This window comes from Spea bombifrons, chromosome 4 (genome assembly GCF_027358695.1).
Source record: "Spea bombifrons isolate aSpeBom1 chromosome 4, aSpeBom1.2.pri, whole genome shotgun sequence".
NCBI lineage: Eukaryota > Metazoa > Chordata > Amphibia > Anura > Pelobatidae > Spea > Spea bombifrons.
The window spans coordinates 101,258,750-101,275,539 of record NC_071090.1 but is presented as its reverse complement, the minus strand read 5'-3'; the positions used below and the strand labels follow the sequence as shown (position 1 = coordinate 101,275,539).

At 43.4% G+C, this 16,790-nt stretch overlaps 1 protein-coding gene across 1 annotated transcript; it reads right to left on the bottom strand.

Annotated features, from left to right (window-relative positions):
- Window positions 1-4,485: 4,485 nt before the first annotated feature.
- C4H8orf58 (chromosome 4 C8orf58 homolog) lies at window positions 4,486-16,468 on the bottom strand. The gene is made up of 7 exons (XM_053463088.1): window positions 16,346-16,468; window positions 8,009-8,613; window positions 7,696-7,842; window positions 7,266-7,434; window positions 5,557-5,654; window positions 4,953-5,062; window positions 4,486-4,663 (listed from the first exon to the last, which is right to left on the bottom strand). The coding sequence occupies exons 1-7, from the start codon at window positions 16,395-16,397 to the stop codon at window positions 4,561-4,563; spliced, it is 1,284 nt and encodes a 427-aa protein (XP_053319063.1). The 5' UTR covers window positions 16,398-16,468; the 3' UTR covers window positions 4,486-4,560.
- Window positions 16,469-16,790: the final 322 nt, after the last annotated feature.

Sequence of the window (16,790 nt, the reverse complement as noted above, 5' to 3'; positions counted from 1 at the left end):
TTTATATGGGGCTGTATGATCAAAAAGGAGCTCCTCTTTCACATAGTTCATAGGGTTAATAAAGTCTTCACACCTCCGGACCACCCGGTAACTCCCAGGACTAGTTTGCTCAATAATCACAAAAGGACAATACCTTGTTTCCTTTTCTCTAGAGGGGAAGAAAGAAATTCACACCAACAAGAAACACAGTTTAGAGAGCTGATTACATTGTTGGCGCTTACTCTGTATGAGGATCTGTCCTTAAAGGGACAGACATCCCCCCCCCCCTAGAAGCCCAAAGTACCTTTATGCTTCCCCTCGTCATTTGAAAAAAGGCGCTCCAAATGTGAAACGGCCACAGTGGAGACCAGATCCCCAACCTTTCTCTTCCCCATGTGGGGATCTGCAGCCAGACCTGGACTAGCCATCTGGCTCACCATGCAAATGCCAGGTGGGCCGCTGGCCAACAACGCCACACATGCATAAAACAGAGTGTGGCTGAACTTACGCCACTGGTCTTTAAGTGCCAGGACCCCCCAATGATCGCCAGTCCGGCACTGTATTCAGCCCCTTCCTTCCCTCCCTGGTCCAACCTTAAGGAAGCCCATTGAAATCTTCAAGACAAAGCCCTACTTCACCAATAGAAGTTCTGATGCAAAAGTCATTGTTATTAATGAGAAAGGACATTATAGAGAAAGCAGTTAAGACGAGCGTCGGTAGGACACAGAAGAAAATCCTTGATCAGCCATAATGTGAAGAAAATGCATTTGGTAAGAGTGCCCTGTTGTCACACGACTAAGGTTTGGTGGGCTCCATAACGTTGAAGCCATTTTCTATTTGTACACCTGGATTAGCAGCACTATCGCTTTTGCTGATCCATTCAGGTACGTCCCGTTTAACCAACAATGCCCTGTATTATCCCAAATGTAAATGAAAGGTAATACAGAGTGGGAGAGTTTTAATGACAATGGTGTGTGAGTAGGGGCTGTGCATTTATTCATCCCCAAGGAGGCGAAACCTGCTTTCATTAGCTTTGCTTTGATAAGGTGCTGAACAATGCTGTATTTACCGCCTCGAATCAGGTAAACACAATGGGGTCACCTGCAAAAGGTGGGGGAACGTTGGAACCCGAGGTCCTAGGAATATACGATTGTAACGCGGTCCATACCGTTATTCTCATTTTTAACGTCCTATGGATATAAGACATGGATATTAATTCCGGTGAACGCGCTCCATGGAATAACATTGAAATTCCGTATTACCGGACCCGTCAACAGAGACCTGGATCAGAGGAAATTGTATAAATGGAACACATCCATGGTAGTGTTTTATAGGGATCTCAGGTGAGCCTGAGGACCTAACCCATATGAGGGTCTCATCTTCATGTTGCCGGTTGTGCTTAGCACTGGAATTTTTCTTGAATAAGAGGGAGGAACGTTCTTCCAGCAGAAGTGGTAGTGCTTTGAGCTCTTCCAGTGGGTAAAACGATGGGCAGACTAGATGGAGCAAATAGTTGATATCTGCAGTCAAATTTTTTTTTCTGGTCTGCATCTTGAAGCCCACCTACATACCCTACTGAGGCATGGTGTAGAAGGGGGTATTTTTACCCTCCGTAGCGTTCTTGTGGTTAGCTAGTAATCCTAATGAATAGAGAGTGACATTTTCTTTGGTCAGCCAGCACAGTCCTAAATTGGAAGTTGCCTTCACCATTTTGAAAACCAACATTTGGAAACTAACATGATTCACTAATTACGTTTGGCACCGTGTTCGCTAAATGAGGTTAACATGGGTGGCTTTAGCTCATAATTGTGCAAGTTTACAGTTCTTCACATCTTTACGTGGTGTAAGTCACTTGTCAACTCGGCTAAGCGTGGCCTTCTTCTCTGTCTCCACCAACATGTGTTCTTGGTGGAGACAGAGAAGAAGGCCACGGCTTTATTTTTTTTATACGTCCTCACTTTTAATTTAATTACTAATTTTCACGCTCCCCCTTTTGTAAGCACTATAGAATCTGCTGGCGCTCTAGAAATAATTGTAACCGGAAAATGGAACTTAGACTATTAAAGCACGTTCTATTGTATTGATCTAGAATGAAGTAAAGCTACCTGTGAAACTGTTTGGGGTTGACGATGTTCCGGATAGATTAAAGGCTCTTTAAATCTTCTTAGATCTCCAGGAAGATTGTTACGCAGGTCGTAGGAAAGAAATTCGAGCGGACTCGGACCTCGCACGTACCCTGGATACTTGGCTCAGCTCTCGATAATTTGCACCCACATGGTAGAAAACTCAAGGCTCGACTTATCACACTTCTAATGGGATTGGGTGCTAGAAGGTGTATTAAGTGTTTGGGGGGGGAAAGTGCGATAGAACAACATAATCTCCAACCGCTAATGACCGAAGATTATCGCATTTATGTGTGACTTTACACAATGAAGGAGTTTTCCCGTCTGGTTCTCAGCGTGGAGGAGAAATTTGGGGTATACCACATTTATACAATAGGGCGTTCTCAGCTCTGTATGTCCGTTTATAGGTGGGATCTAGTTGCATATGTAATTTAAAAAAAAATATTATTGAACCCCTGAGGTTCAGTGAATGCGCTGTGAAGAAAAATAAAAAAATAAAGTGTCAGTGCCATAAAGCCACCGTGGTCACCAGGCCCCCCTTCATTTTTTTTTCCCTTTTTTCTGAGGCGGCTCTCCCAGAAGTGATGTGCGGCCCCTTCCTTTTCTCCCGGGCCAAAAAAGTCACAAAATCACACGTGCAAAGTGAAAAGAATCAGTGCAATTTGTGTGAAACAAAAAAAAAGTGCCCCATAAGAAGCCCTGGTCCTTAAGACTAGGTGTGATTCCATGCACCGCACACCTAACCGAAAAGGCCAGGGCTGGTGACACGTTAAAAAAAGCAAAAAAAAAATGCCTGGAAGGGTCACCAACGTGCATACAAATAAGAGCGTGTGTGAAACCCCACATCACCAAATAATGTGCCGGCGGCACGCTGGCTGAACCAAGCACAGAGAAACCGCGGGGCTCTTAGCTAGCTGGCCCGAGGGCCAAAAGACCAAGCTTTCCCCGTCTCACAGCTACTCAGTACTTCTAATGGCCCATTCACACTTCTGGAGGTTTGAATCTCCTGCCCCGCGTTTCCTTCCGAGGTGGAGCACCAACATATGATGTCATATAAGGTCCCAGCTCTATTGCCTCATCTAACAGCTTCCGTCTCTTGAAACGTTCTATGCGGCCTTTGATGTTATCTTTGTATAAATGACAGCAATATCTCAGCATAAACCTACGGGACTCCTTATTCCATCATTTAAACCGTTTGTATTTTGGAATCGATCTTATTTTATCATATCGCTAGTATTATGTGTTTTACTAGCATTTCCCAATTTACCAACAATTCCCCCCCTCCATGAACCACCCCCAGGGGTTTCCACGAGGGGCTTCATTCTATGAGCCATCTAGAATCCAAACTCCTTATGAAAAAATCAGGTCTCTCATTAAATGGTATGTAAATAAGCAATTTATGTAAATAGGCCACGAAAATGTGTGGAAATCCTGAGTAGGTTAGTCTTCTTATATATATATATATATATATATCTTATAATTAAATATAACTATACTGTACTTATCAGTGAGGTTTGTGTAATGCGGGACTGTGATTTTATTTAAAATATATCTATATATATTAAAAAATATATATATATATATTTTTTTAAACACATTTTTACACAAATGGTCCCTTGTCCCAGTACTTTCATTCATATAGTGTGTATATATATTATAGGTATATGCTGTAGGGTACTGGACAGTAAGCGGGGGTGGGGGTCCTGTGAGTGATCACAGCTATTAACCTGCATTAGGATATTGGTAATTTATTAATGAGGAGCCCTGTAACAACAGCGATAGTTGAAGATATAGGAGATTAAGTGTGATGGGTAATAGAGCAGATAGGTAGAGGCAGTTATAAGAGAAGGGGTCCGCTTCTAGAGCAGAGATAGGCGGGGGGCAGTTATGGGGCGAGGGGTCCTCTTCTAGTGAGGACATGTGCAGGGCAATTAATTATAAGGTGCCAAGATTCTATAAAACAGCAGTGATCAGTGCATGTAAATCAGGGTCTTCAAACTCAGATAGGGAATATGTTTTTAATTCCGAATATAATTTAACGCATATAATTTAAAGAACATATATACAGTTATAATTATTATTTACAAATGCATATACACAGGAACCCGATACGACCAATGTGCATTTCAACACAGAGCAGCGTAAAAAACGTAACTTCCTTATCCTTCGTCTCGTTCCCAACCACGATAACCTCTCCGCGCGGCTCCGGAGCATCCCTGCTCAATGCGCGGCTTCTATCCGCTTCTCCTCCACGTTAGGTCGAGTGGCCCTGGAGTAACCAGCCACATGGATAAAGCATTCTACGTCACCGTGACGCAGAACCAGCTGCCCTTGCCCAGCTTGATATCCTAAACATGTGGTGGTATCCACACGGAAATGTAAATTTTTCTTCCTCGACAGGGTATTAATCCTCTGTCGCTTCAATACAACTTCATCCGGAGTGCGATCCTTTCACATCTCACACGCGGTGCCGGCCCTGGTTACGTGACGGTCTAATGACCAGATTGGGCAGGAACAGCCTCCGAGGAGCATGAGAGGAGCCTTCAAGAAGTGACTGAGACCTGGTGAGAGAAGACTACATTAGGAATGCACTAAATTAACCCAGCTTATTCATTAGTCAATATACACTTTTAATAATTGCATTTGAAAAAGTTATATATCTATGTGTCACATGTGCCTCCTGAATAGTCTTTCTTCTAGCTTTCCTTCAAATGGGCTTTACACACCACTTGTCATCTATTATACATTCTATACCATTATATGATTACGCTTTGGGACAAGGTTAATTTGATTTTAGGGGGAATGTCCCTATAATATTTCTACCGGCACAATTCCTGAAAGGGATGTTACCTGCAGTTACTGATGGTTCCTGTCACTCTAGGACCGGATGTTGATCCAGACGCTTTCCGTGTCAATTTGGAGAGAAGGTCCTTCACCTTTTCCCACTGTGAAGCTTCACCCTGCCGATTCCAGGAGAGAAAGGGGATATATCATAATGCCCGAGAGAGTTAGACTCTCCAAACCTAGACTACGAGAGAGCCAATGGCTGATTGTCGAGCGCGCTCTTATGAATGAGTAGCATTATGTTGCAGAGCTGGCTCATGGACAGGATCGGTCTAAGCACCGGACATCTGCCTGTGGTGCCAGAAATCAGGTGGGGCACTGGGAGGTAGCATATTCTTCCTAAGGAGTCAGGTCCGAAGTGGTGACAGCCCCTGGGGCACTTTACTAGGGGCAGATCTACCTACTGGGACACAGGCTTTTTAAGAGTTCGGAATGTTGGCCGGGTATGAGTGAATTACAGTGTTCTATAGCCCTAAAAAGTCATTAATGTTTCAATACAAAGCAAATCAAAGCAGAATTCTTTTTTTATAAATTAAATTGTGTAAACACCCAATAATTGGCATCAACAATCTACTGTATATCTTTGTATATTCGCTTCAGCAGAACTCACCTTGTAGTTACGACTCCTGGACAGAGTGCGGCTATCCTGAAGGTTCGGGACGCTTACAAAACGAGGCTCTACTTTGTCGGTCTTCTTCAGACGATTGTCTACAAAGAAAAATACTTTAGTTATTTCCCGCTATATGTGATGAGTACTGTCGTTTAGGGCTGCAACTAACGATTATTTTAATAATCGATTAATCGGCCGATTATTTTTTCGATTAATCGATTAATCGGATAAAAAAAAACAATATGCAAATTTTTCGTTTATTTAAAAGAATTTAATGAACTGGATGTTAAAAAACAACTTAAAATTTACATTAACATTCTTATTTTGTTATGATGTAATAAAAAACAATATTTTCAAAGTACAAGAACCCAAACACAATATTTATGAAACAAAATAACCCCAAACATTCTGAAAAGAGGTGGACTATTACTGTTCAAGAAACTTTGCCCCAGCACTTTGCACTTTGCACCCAGCACTTTGCACCCAGCACTTTGCACCCAGCACTTTGCACCCAGCCCTGGCACTTTGCACCCAGCACTTTGCACCCAGCACTTTGCCCCAGCCCTGGCACTTTGCATCCAGCACTTTGCACCCAGCATTCAGCACTTTGCACCAGCACTTTGCACTTTGCACCCAGCCCTGGCACTTTGCACCCAGCACTTTGCACCCAGCCCTGGCACTTTGCACCCAGCACTGGCACTTTGCACCCAGCACTTTGCACTGTGCCCCTGCACCCAGTCTCTAACTCTGCCCTGCACCCAGCCCTGCCCCCACATTCTGCCCTGCCCCCACACTCACACTCTGCCCTGCACCCACTCTGCCCTGCACCCACACTCACACCCTGCCCTGCATCCCCACCCCCACTCTGCCCTGCACCCAGTCTCCCACTCTGCTCTGCACCCACACTCACACCCTGCATCCCCACCCCCACTCTGCCCTGCACCCAGTCTCCTGCCCTGCACCCCCCACCCCCACTCTGCCCTGCACCCCCACCCCCACTCTGCCCTGCACCCCCACCCCCACTCTGCCCTGCACCCACACTCACGAACCGCTCTGTGCGAATGGAGCCACTCGCACAGAGCGAACCGCTCTGTGCGAATGGAGCCACTCGCACAGAGCGAACCGCTCTGTGCGAATGGAGCCACTCGCACAGAGCGAACCGCTCTGTGCGAATGGAGCCACTCGCACAGAGCGAACCGCTCTGTGCGAGTGGAGCCACTCGCACAGAGCGAACCGCTCTGTGCGAGTGGAGCCACTCGCACAGAGCGAACCGCTCTGTGCGAGTGGCTCCATTCGCACAGAGCGATTCGCTCTGTGCGAGTGGCTCTGTGCGATCCGTGCACATAGACATGAAGAATACTTACCTCCGGAACGCGTCACATCCGTCACGTAGCTAGAAGGCGGAGACTGCAGAGCGTGTAGCAGAAGCGGGGAACGCTCGCGGAGGTAAGTAAAAGGAGCCGAGTGCTCCAACAACGAATTGATCACTCGATTAATCGATAACGGAAATCGTTATCGATGATTTCCGTTATCGATTATTATCGATTTTATCGATTCGTTGTTTCAGCTCTACTGTCGTTAAGCCCAATATTTCGATTAAAGAAAAAATAAGTGTTCTCCGTGGCACATCCCGCCCACCCAAGGGTTAAGGGGGAGCTCTTGCCATGTTTCAGCAGTTTTGAGTGCATGTTCTTGGGGTTAATTCTCACCTGGCTGTTGAGGCAAGCTATTGAGTATCCCCGTGTAGGAGCTTGCTCTTTTTCTATAATCGTGCGATTCCCAGGGTCTAGCATTGGGAAGATTTCCATCGGTGGTATCGTTTTGCAAAACTTTGCTGGGACGGGAGCTCACACATTGGTAGGAATCGACAAAAGCTGCCTAAAAAAAAAGGGACAAAAGGGACAGCGGTCAGACGTGGTTGACTTCCAAAACAAACATACAGAGACAGCTGTGAGATCTCTTCACGTAGTGTAAGAGAAACACACACATGGGACACCGAAACTCTCAGCACATGGTAGAAAGTAACACACAACGAAGGAGCTATGAGAAAGAGTTGGTATCTACAAGGCACAGGTAACAAAGAGGGACACGGATATGGAGCAATGAGAGATGTCTCTTTCATTAGGGGGCAGCACTCACTCTGCTGCGCAGTCTCCTCTCTGCTTGTCTCTTTTCTTGCTGAAGCCTCTGATTCCTTTGCTGCAACTCCGCTACCTGCTCCAACATTAGACACAGATCCTCCAGGTATTGGAGACCCTCTCCGGGCAAAAGCAACGGATCTGGCTCCTAGAATTTGGCACCAAGGAAGAACAAGGGTTAATTAAGGAGAATTTAATAAGTTAGAAGGAGTATATGCATTCAGTGTATGTCCCAATCACACAGCGGGTATTTTGTTTGACAGCACAATGCCACTTCCCAATGTTATGTTATATTTTAAAAACAATGGTCTTACCTCATTTTGTGGATGAGAAAGAGGAGGGCTTCTTGTGCAGTGAGAAAGCGATTTGCCCCTCTGCTGGCACTTTAACGTACACGGGTTATTCCGGGCTGGCCTGTTCTGCACGCGATCTCGAGGAGAGTATCTCTGCCTTTTGCTCCGGAGCACCGCTTGTTCCAGCTTATGCGGCAAAACCGACTTTTCGATGTCCCTCTCACGAGCCACCGCTCCATAACTGTGTTCGTTAACACTCTCAGATTTGAGAGAGGCAATTACTTCCAGAATGTCTGTCTCCTCAGAAGAGGAATCTCTAAAGATGCTGGGCTCCTCGGGAACGGATGTTTTGAGAACTTCTGGCTCCTCTGGATAGGTCATCTCCAGGCTCTCTGCCTCCTCATTGCTGTAACTGCTCTCAGATCCAAAAGGTGAATGCGGTGGCAATTCCACTCCAGAATCTTCTGACACCGACTTCTGAAGGCGCCCACGTATCACTTTCTCCTTGACCTCCTTTTCATGGCTATATCCGGGAAACGCAAGGCTGCTGGTGTCCAAACTCGAATCCATGAGTCTCCTATACACGGCGGTACCGCTGACCAGCACGCAGTCGTCAGAATGTCCTGCTGAGACACAAAAGAGTGCATGAGACCAACTGTTGGAAGACACAACTGGAGACAAGTTGTAGAACGAGAACGTTTTTGCATTGTTACAGGAATATTCCCTGTTGGTTCTGGGAAACTATTCACCTTAAGTCAACAAGAAAAAAAAACACCTAGCGTTTTGAACATTAAAAAAAAAAAAAATCTGTCTCCGGTATCTAAAATATTTTACTTGATCACAAATACTGCTATCCTTGGTGCCCGATCTTTATGTGTTGTGAATTATCCAAGTTCTCCGGCAGCAGGCGCGTCATCCGTTTCACCAACATTCCATATAAATACATGCAAAGAATCATCGAAACGAACAAAATCTAAAGACCTCCTCAGCAGACAGGCTCTCAAAGCCTACACGAACTCCGTAAAACCAATAGAAATCCCGACTCAAGAACATGAGCCATGTAGTGCTCACCCTGGCACTAAAATGCTTAAAAACATGGAAAAACCCCAAACGGTCATTTTAAAATCCACAACCTGTAGTATAAGCGCACGTACCTGAGCCCTGGTAATTGAAGGGATGAAGCGGTTTGACTGATTCAGGTATCAGGTGCTGCCTTCTGTTAAATCTCTACCGGCTCTCTGCCTCTTAGACTAAACCCTGCCCTGTCTCACCTGCTCCTACCCCTTTACTCAGGTACCTGCCCTCCCGACCCCCCCTCTCTATCTCGCTCGCATGCTTTATAAGGCTGTGTTTCTGTAAGCTGGATTTTTGTCATAGCTAATGCACTGATTTTCGGCCTTTGAGATGCGCAGGAATGTGGAGCAGCCGGTGCGACCAGATTCCCAAACCCATTGCTTCATGTGGGTCTAGAGACGGTGCAGAAACCTGGCAATATGCATATGAATTACGCCGGCGCACGAGACGAAACGCAGCTGAATAATGCAAATCCTGCATTCTATGGGTAACGCAGAGACAGGGATATGCAGAGACGCCCGCAGCCACCCGCAGCCACCAGCACCATGCGTTATGCGGAGCTGTCTCCTGTGGGTCTAGTAGTACGTGCCAAGGTGCCTCAGCCATAGCAACCTTTTATCTGCCTTGGAGGCTACAAGACTCTGAAAGGAGGCTATAATCAGTGGCACCTGCTACGTGGCTTTTGCTTGAACACCACACGTGTACAATGATACCCACACCACCCCGAGTCCTGGTTTCTGTGGAATCAAAATGTTGGAGCTCAAAGCCATCCACTATGGGATAGACAGCACCATCTATAACACCACGGCTATCTGCCACCGGATAGACAGCACTGTCTATAACACACGGCTATCTGCCACCGGATAGCCAGCACTGTCTATAACGCACGGCTATCTGCCACCGGATAGACAGCACTGTCTATAACACACGGCTATCTGCCACCGGATAGACAGCACTGTCTATAACACACGGCTATCTGCCACCGGATAGACAGCACTGTCTATAACACACGGCTATCTGCCACCGGATAGACAGCACTGTCTATAACACACGGCTATCTGCCACCGGATAGACAGCACTGTCTATAACGCACAGCTATCTGCCACCGGATAGACAGCACTGTCTATAACACACGGCTATCTGCCACCGGATAGACAGCACTGTCTATAACACACGGCTATCTGCCCCATGATAGATAGTTTTGCGTTATAGACTGTGCTATCTGCTATAGGTTACCCATTTACCAAAAGAGCTCTTTACGCTAAAGACAGGACATTTATGACCAGAAATTAGTCAGCCGGCTTGAATTTTTAGGACCAAAAAAAGATGCATTAAGATAAAATAGGAAAAAAACATAATATTCGGTAAGAAAAAGTTAGGAGCCACGGTTATTTAGCATCTGGGGTTAGACTAGCTAAGACACTTAAAAGAAGACAATCAAAAAGATAATTATCCGCTATCTTCTGGGCTGGATCGTCAAAAGGGTCAGACTAGATGGTTGTCTGGAGATCAGGCCTAGCCAACTTTAAAGGGGGGAATTCCAATCTAACGAAGGCATCAAGGGTTCTTGGGCTGAAAATTTCCACTCAAAAGGTGCGCAAGGTGTCTGCTCCAGGTCACTGCCATGTACCACTAAATATATATATATATATATATATATATATATATATATATATATATATATATATATCCGCATCAAGACACCGACTGCCATAACCTGCTATGATCATATCCAGTTGCCATCTTGGGCTTCCTCCACCTTAGGGGTGGTGGATTATTTGGGACCATTTTCACATCCATTACACCCGATTAGCAGGGGTAGGCAAAGTGCCCCTCCAAGGAAACCAGGGTCAATGACGAAGCTTCTGAAAGCCATTCATTTGCCAAGAACTATACCGGACTAGAACTGGCATCTTTTAGTCCAACCAATTGTCCGACTGATATCATGACCCAACATAGACTCGTTCTTTTCACCGACGCAAATCGAAAGGCGCTGCATAGAGGAGCCCATTGTGTCCTGCACAAAGGACGTAGTCATGGCGGATTCCCGTCCAAAGACGTGGCTGCATCTTAATCAGCTCAACCCCTATAGCCAGACGTGGAACGGAGCTGGAAAATGCTTCTAGCCGCCCGATTCAGAGCAGCCCTAACCCGGTGTAATGTTTATACATTTTGCGGTTTCTTCTGGTTTTGTGAGGTTCCCCAACTTGTTCTTTGTGTTCTAACTAAATATTTACCAGTAATCGTACACCAAACACCCATTATACTCCCCGTGCATTTAGTCCCAAATGATTTTCCTTGTATGCCCTGTACCTCCTCGTTGTCACCACAGTGCTTAACCCTTTATAGTCTTTAGTTACACATTCAATAAAGAACTCAACACTGTCATGTTGTGATGGGGTAATTAATTATCCCTCCAGCAGTGGGTGAGGGGCAACGTACACGTCCCAAGCCACCCCTGGGCTTTAAAGCTAGAATGAATGGGCTTTAAACTGACCTGTCACACTCTCCCCTGAAGTTAATAGCCCATAGGGATTCCTTCGCAAGTGGTTTACTAATGGGTTAACCAGCGGGCCCTTCCTTAGGACTCAGCGCTAGTCAGTGGTCATTGTGACTGGCGGCCACTTCTAGCCATCAATCACTTCTCAAAAATAAATAAAAGGAATTGTATTTGCCTTAACCTCAGCTGGCTCCAATAAAAGGCAATTCTAAGGCTTAACCTTTCGCTTACCCTTCTGGAACCAAAAGGAGTCTTATTTAATGGGGTGAAAAAAAAAACAATCGTATACATTCAAAATAAATAAAAGGCACATTGGATTTTATCTCTCTGCGTCAGAGGTGACAGCAACGTCGACCTCATTCTACACTTTTATTACATTGATTTGGGATTCAAATAAATGCTAAATAAATGTGCGTTAAAATGAAAAGTGATGGCAGCCCAGGTGTCTTAAAAAGAAATCACTAACAGCAATCAAACCCCAATTGCTTCAGTACACAGTCTATTCTGGCGGTTCCGGTATAGCTGCATACTTCTGCATTACAGATTACATCATAAAATCCTGTTCCTTTTGTCACCTGCGCTGATAACATTCATCTCGCCACCATGTCACCGTATGATGAATAGCTGATTTTTTCTTAATTGTGCTGCTGGAACCACTACACACCCCGATACTAAAAATGTTAAAGCAAAGAGCTTAGCAAATACATTCAATAAATAATAATACAAAAAAAACATGAACTACCAAAAATAATTTTATGCTGCTATGGCAACAATGCCTTTCAAATTATCAATAGTGTATTGAATAGTCCAAAATGCCACTAATTAAAAAAAAAAAAAAAAAAAAATGGAGTAAGCAGGGTACATAAAAGCTGGGCGGGGGTTCTGCTCTATTTAGTATAAAAGGAACACATATATATAAAAAAAAAAAAAAATTATATTATATATATATACCGTAATTTATTGTTTTATAGCGCCATCAAATTCCGTAGCGCTGTACAATGGGTGGACAGGACATAACAAGTAGTATATAACATTATTTGACTTACGGAAACAACAGGTGAGGAAAGTCCTGCTCAAACAGGCTTACAATCTAGAGATCAATGTGCCTTTATTTATTTTATTTTTTTACATATATGTTATGTTTTATTGTGCTTTAGTCACCCAAGTATTCTTGGAATCCTTTAAACAAAATATAAAACAAAACAATTTTTTTTTTTTAAATAATACTTAATGTTAAACAACAGTTCAGTGCACAGAGCAATAGCGGGTTTTAGTTTTATTATTTAAAAAATTATATATTTAATAAAAATAAGCCAAATGTGAACGTAGCTACCTTTAAAACTATTAGCAAAAGTTTTGCCTTTCATAAAAAAAAAAAAGTTGTAAATCATAACTAAAGGCAAATGATGATGTCATGACTTATAGGGTCATGAGTGACGTTCTTTACCATGGCCGACGCCAAAACATATGAGATTATATATACACACACACATATACATACATACATATACACACACACACACACACGCACGCACACACTACGCACACTTGCACTTTTCCACTTGTAATTCCCTATCTAAGGCATCACTCCGTCTCGTTCATGTTTCCCCGTCTCATCCCCACCGCAGACACCCGTCCTTTCGGCATCTCTGCCCACCCGTCTGCTTCATGGAGTCAGACCACCTCTCTATAGACCGTCTGCCCAAACCAAGCCCTGGAGACAGCATGACTCAATCGAAAATCTTTCCTCCCCATCTATACGGTCTCCAGAAGCAGAGTAGTACTAGATACATAACTCCTGGAACAAGAGTCGCATGCCTAAGCCTTTCTTGGAAACAATTCTTTTATAAAAAAGGTCAAATTATTTTTGCTGGGAACACTTAACGGTCATGTGACCCAAGAAAACAGGCGCTCATTGGCCGTTGCCAAAAGAATGGCTAAAAAAGTTTTACTTTACTTTGAAAAATAAATCAGACTAAAGAAAGACAGAGAGATCTCAACGTGGACAGCATGGAGGAGAGGAGAGATGCGATAGAAACGTTTAACTACAGAAGAGGGTTTAATAAAGTACTGGAGGGAAGTTTATTTCAAACGAGAAGTAACTAGAGGGTCATAGGCTTAGCTGCAATGTATGGAGGATTGTAGAATAGACTCCCAGCAGAGGTGGTAGAGGCGAAAAACAGTGAGATAATGTTTTTTTAGCAGTGTCTTTGGTGTAATATTGTAATACAATTAATAGCTTTACACATCCGATTATCACTCACTGATTTATATAGCGCTATCATATTCCGGAGCGCGGTACAACAGGAGGTTCCGGGACCATGTATATATTAGGATGGCACTTCCCTGCCCTATAGCGGTTACAATCCAATTAACTACAATAAAGATCTTCACACCCGATAAAAAGAAGGTCAGCCTCCATTACTAGTGGGTGGCGGACTCGCAAGAATGCAAAGTATTACGAGAAGAAGGGGCTCGGGGGTCAGATAATAGGGGGCCGCGCGCTGATGAATTCACAATCGTTTACAGCCGGCACAAAGATCTAACGGGGCGTGCAGTGTGGGAACGGGCTGACTGCGTGGGACCGACGGCCGGAATCCGACGTTCTATTCACTTCAATACCAGCGACCCGAGCGGTTAAATATCCGGCAACTCGGACGGCGATGATAGCGATATGTACTAATCCAGGCGGCTGGAGAGTTTCTTTTATTTTTGTTATTTACAGTATGTTTTTTTTTTTTTTTTGCTATATTAACTATATTGTAAGCTTGCACTATACAAATACAAGATAATAAAAATAATAATAAATAATAGTAATAAATAGCAATAATAATAATCAATAAACAGCAATAATAATAGTAATAATAAATAGCAATAATAATAAATAATACTGCCCCTGGTACCTTGGGGGACCACGGAATTACAGAAGGGGTTGATAACTCAGCTATATATCGGCACATAATAACTAAAGGTTATGGGGCAAATACAGCAGAACAAGGAATCAATACACAAAGGGTTAATAGGGACATAAGGGACATTATATTAATAATGGAAATTGAAATAGCAGGCAAGTATTCGGCCAACACATGAAAATATGTAAAGTCACATAAGCTTTCTGAACCTTCATATGTTCAACTGAAAAAGAGACCTCTGAGGTCTCCGAAAGCTGTTTTTTTGTGTCTGTTGCCCCATTAAAATGTATTAACTTCTTCTAAAGACTTTATGAATGCTATTTAAAAGCATCTGGGATTTCATCAAACTATATGGCCATGTCGCTTATCCCACCTCTATATCCGAGTATCCAAATTATTATTTATTGATTTATATAGTGCCATCATATACTGTAGCGCTGTACAACGGGTGTATTTTTTCTTAATGACAAAACACTAAATAGCTTTTCTATTATTATTATTATTATTATTATTATTATTTTAGGCAGCAGACTCCGCAGCGCTGTTACAATAGGGTATAGTGAAAAGACACATTAATGGCATTAACAGACATTAGACATTTTTGGGGAAACTTGCTAGGATTAAAAAGTTCGTGGGGATTGCCCACGTCTTTTAACACATTGTTCCCCTGGCTGGCTGAGATCATTATTACATGTTCTTCACACAGCCCTTTAAAAGGGAAACGATCCCTTTTTTGCCATGGGTACGCAAATTGCCTTATTGCGGGAAAATCAGGTTAACATTTTAGATTCACATCTGGGACTCGAAATTAGTTTCGGGGCAGAATAAATAGCACTTTTTGGCCATCGGATTATCACGTCATGCGTGTTACCAGTACATGTGTTACTTATTCCCCCCCTTTAAATCTAAGGGAAATTCCATCACTAATGCCTGATAATTACCTATGGAGTCCTACGGACAATAATGTTCTTTAGTGGCTGACAATAGGCGCATGCCTATTAACACTTTAAATGCTCGGACAATGAGTGAAAGTGACCATTTATTTAGAATTAAAGGAAAAAGATGTCTTTTTAAAGATGGCAGACTAGATGGGCTGAATGTTTGTTATTTGCCGTAAAAGTTTTATGTTGAGGTTAAAAAGACTAAATAAACAATAATACAATATATATATATTCTTTTAAAATAGACAAATCAAGACGTTGGAATTTTGCGCAATCACTCAAATGTATGGAATTTTGCCCCAAAAAATGTTAGCACAAAAATGTGATTTTTTTTTTCTAATTCTAGTAAATATTAAATATTCTAAGTTATTTACTTTCCCCCACATGTTCTAATGAATAAAACTTTTTTTCATAGAAAAAAATCCACCAGCCCTCAACCACAATTCTAGGCCCACACCAAGTGACACAAGGAGACAGGCTGAAAGCTATGTTGCCCTAGCAGCAGAAAACATTTTTTTTTTATTTTTTTTTTACAGCAAATAATACAAAGGAAGATATTTTCAGTCGGATTCACCAAATACGCTGAAATACTCTAAATGTCAGTCGCACGCTAAGTGCTGTCTGTCCGCATTGCACTTAAACAGATACATTAGAATACTAGGACAACACGATCCTAAAACCAGTGACTGCCCTGGAAAACCGGGAGAGCAGGCTAGTATGAGGCATTATTTACAGGCGTAAACTTTCCCTTTGCTGGTAAGACATGAATTCAAGGGTAGGCTGCCGTCAGCTAAAAGACTGGCCAAGCATTATGGGAGTTGTGGTCCACAGCACATGGGTCATCTGTCCCAGAGTATAACATCCATTAACCCTTAGATTCCCATTAAACTGAGTGCTGACATCCATTAACCTTTTCATTGCCATCTCTTACCTCCTCCACTGCTCAGGGACCCCAGAGTCAGTTTCCTGTGCCTGCCAAGCATGTCCCCCAGTGGAAGCTGTGCCTGCCCCAGCTCCCCTGCTTGCCTGCGAGTGTCTGCTCCTGGGGGCAATTGCTGAATGAGTGTGGGGCAGTCAGATAAAAGCCCCTGTGTGTGTGCTCTGGGGAGGGATCTGCCCTGTCAGCTGGCTGGGGAGGGGCACTCTATTACAGGGGGTGTTAAGCTGTAAAAGGGATCTTTTAGAAAAGGGAAAAGTCCTTTTGTTCTTTCACACCCAGCCCTAAAGGAAAATATCCCACACCCCACAGGACTGACCCCACTAATCAAATGACAATTGCCAAGATGACAATCCAACACCCATAATGCCAGTGGCCCAATATCATATATATATTATATATATATATACAAATCTATATATACATATATCTATATATC

Excerpts from the sequence above, each read along its gene's own strand:
- C4H8orf58 (XM_053463088.1), bottom strand. The coding sequence starts at position 16,397 with ATGCTTGGCAGGCACAGGAAACTGACTCTGGGGTCCCTGAGCAGTGGA. Across the intron at positions 8,614-16,345 it reads GTCCCTGAGCAGTGGAGGAG|CAGGACATTCTGACGACTGC; the intron begins GTAAGAGATGGC and ends TTTGTGTCTCAG. Across the intron at positions 4,664-4,952 it reads GGAACCATCAGTAACTGCAG|GTCTCAGTCACTTCTTGAAG; the intron begins GTAACATCCCTT and ends TTCTCTCACCAG.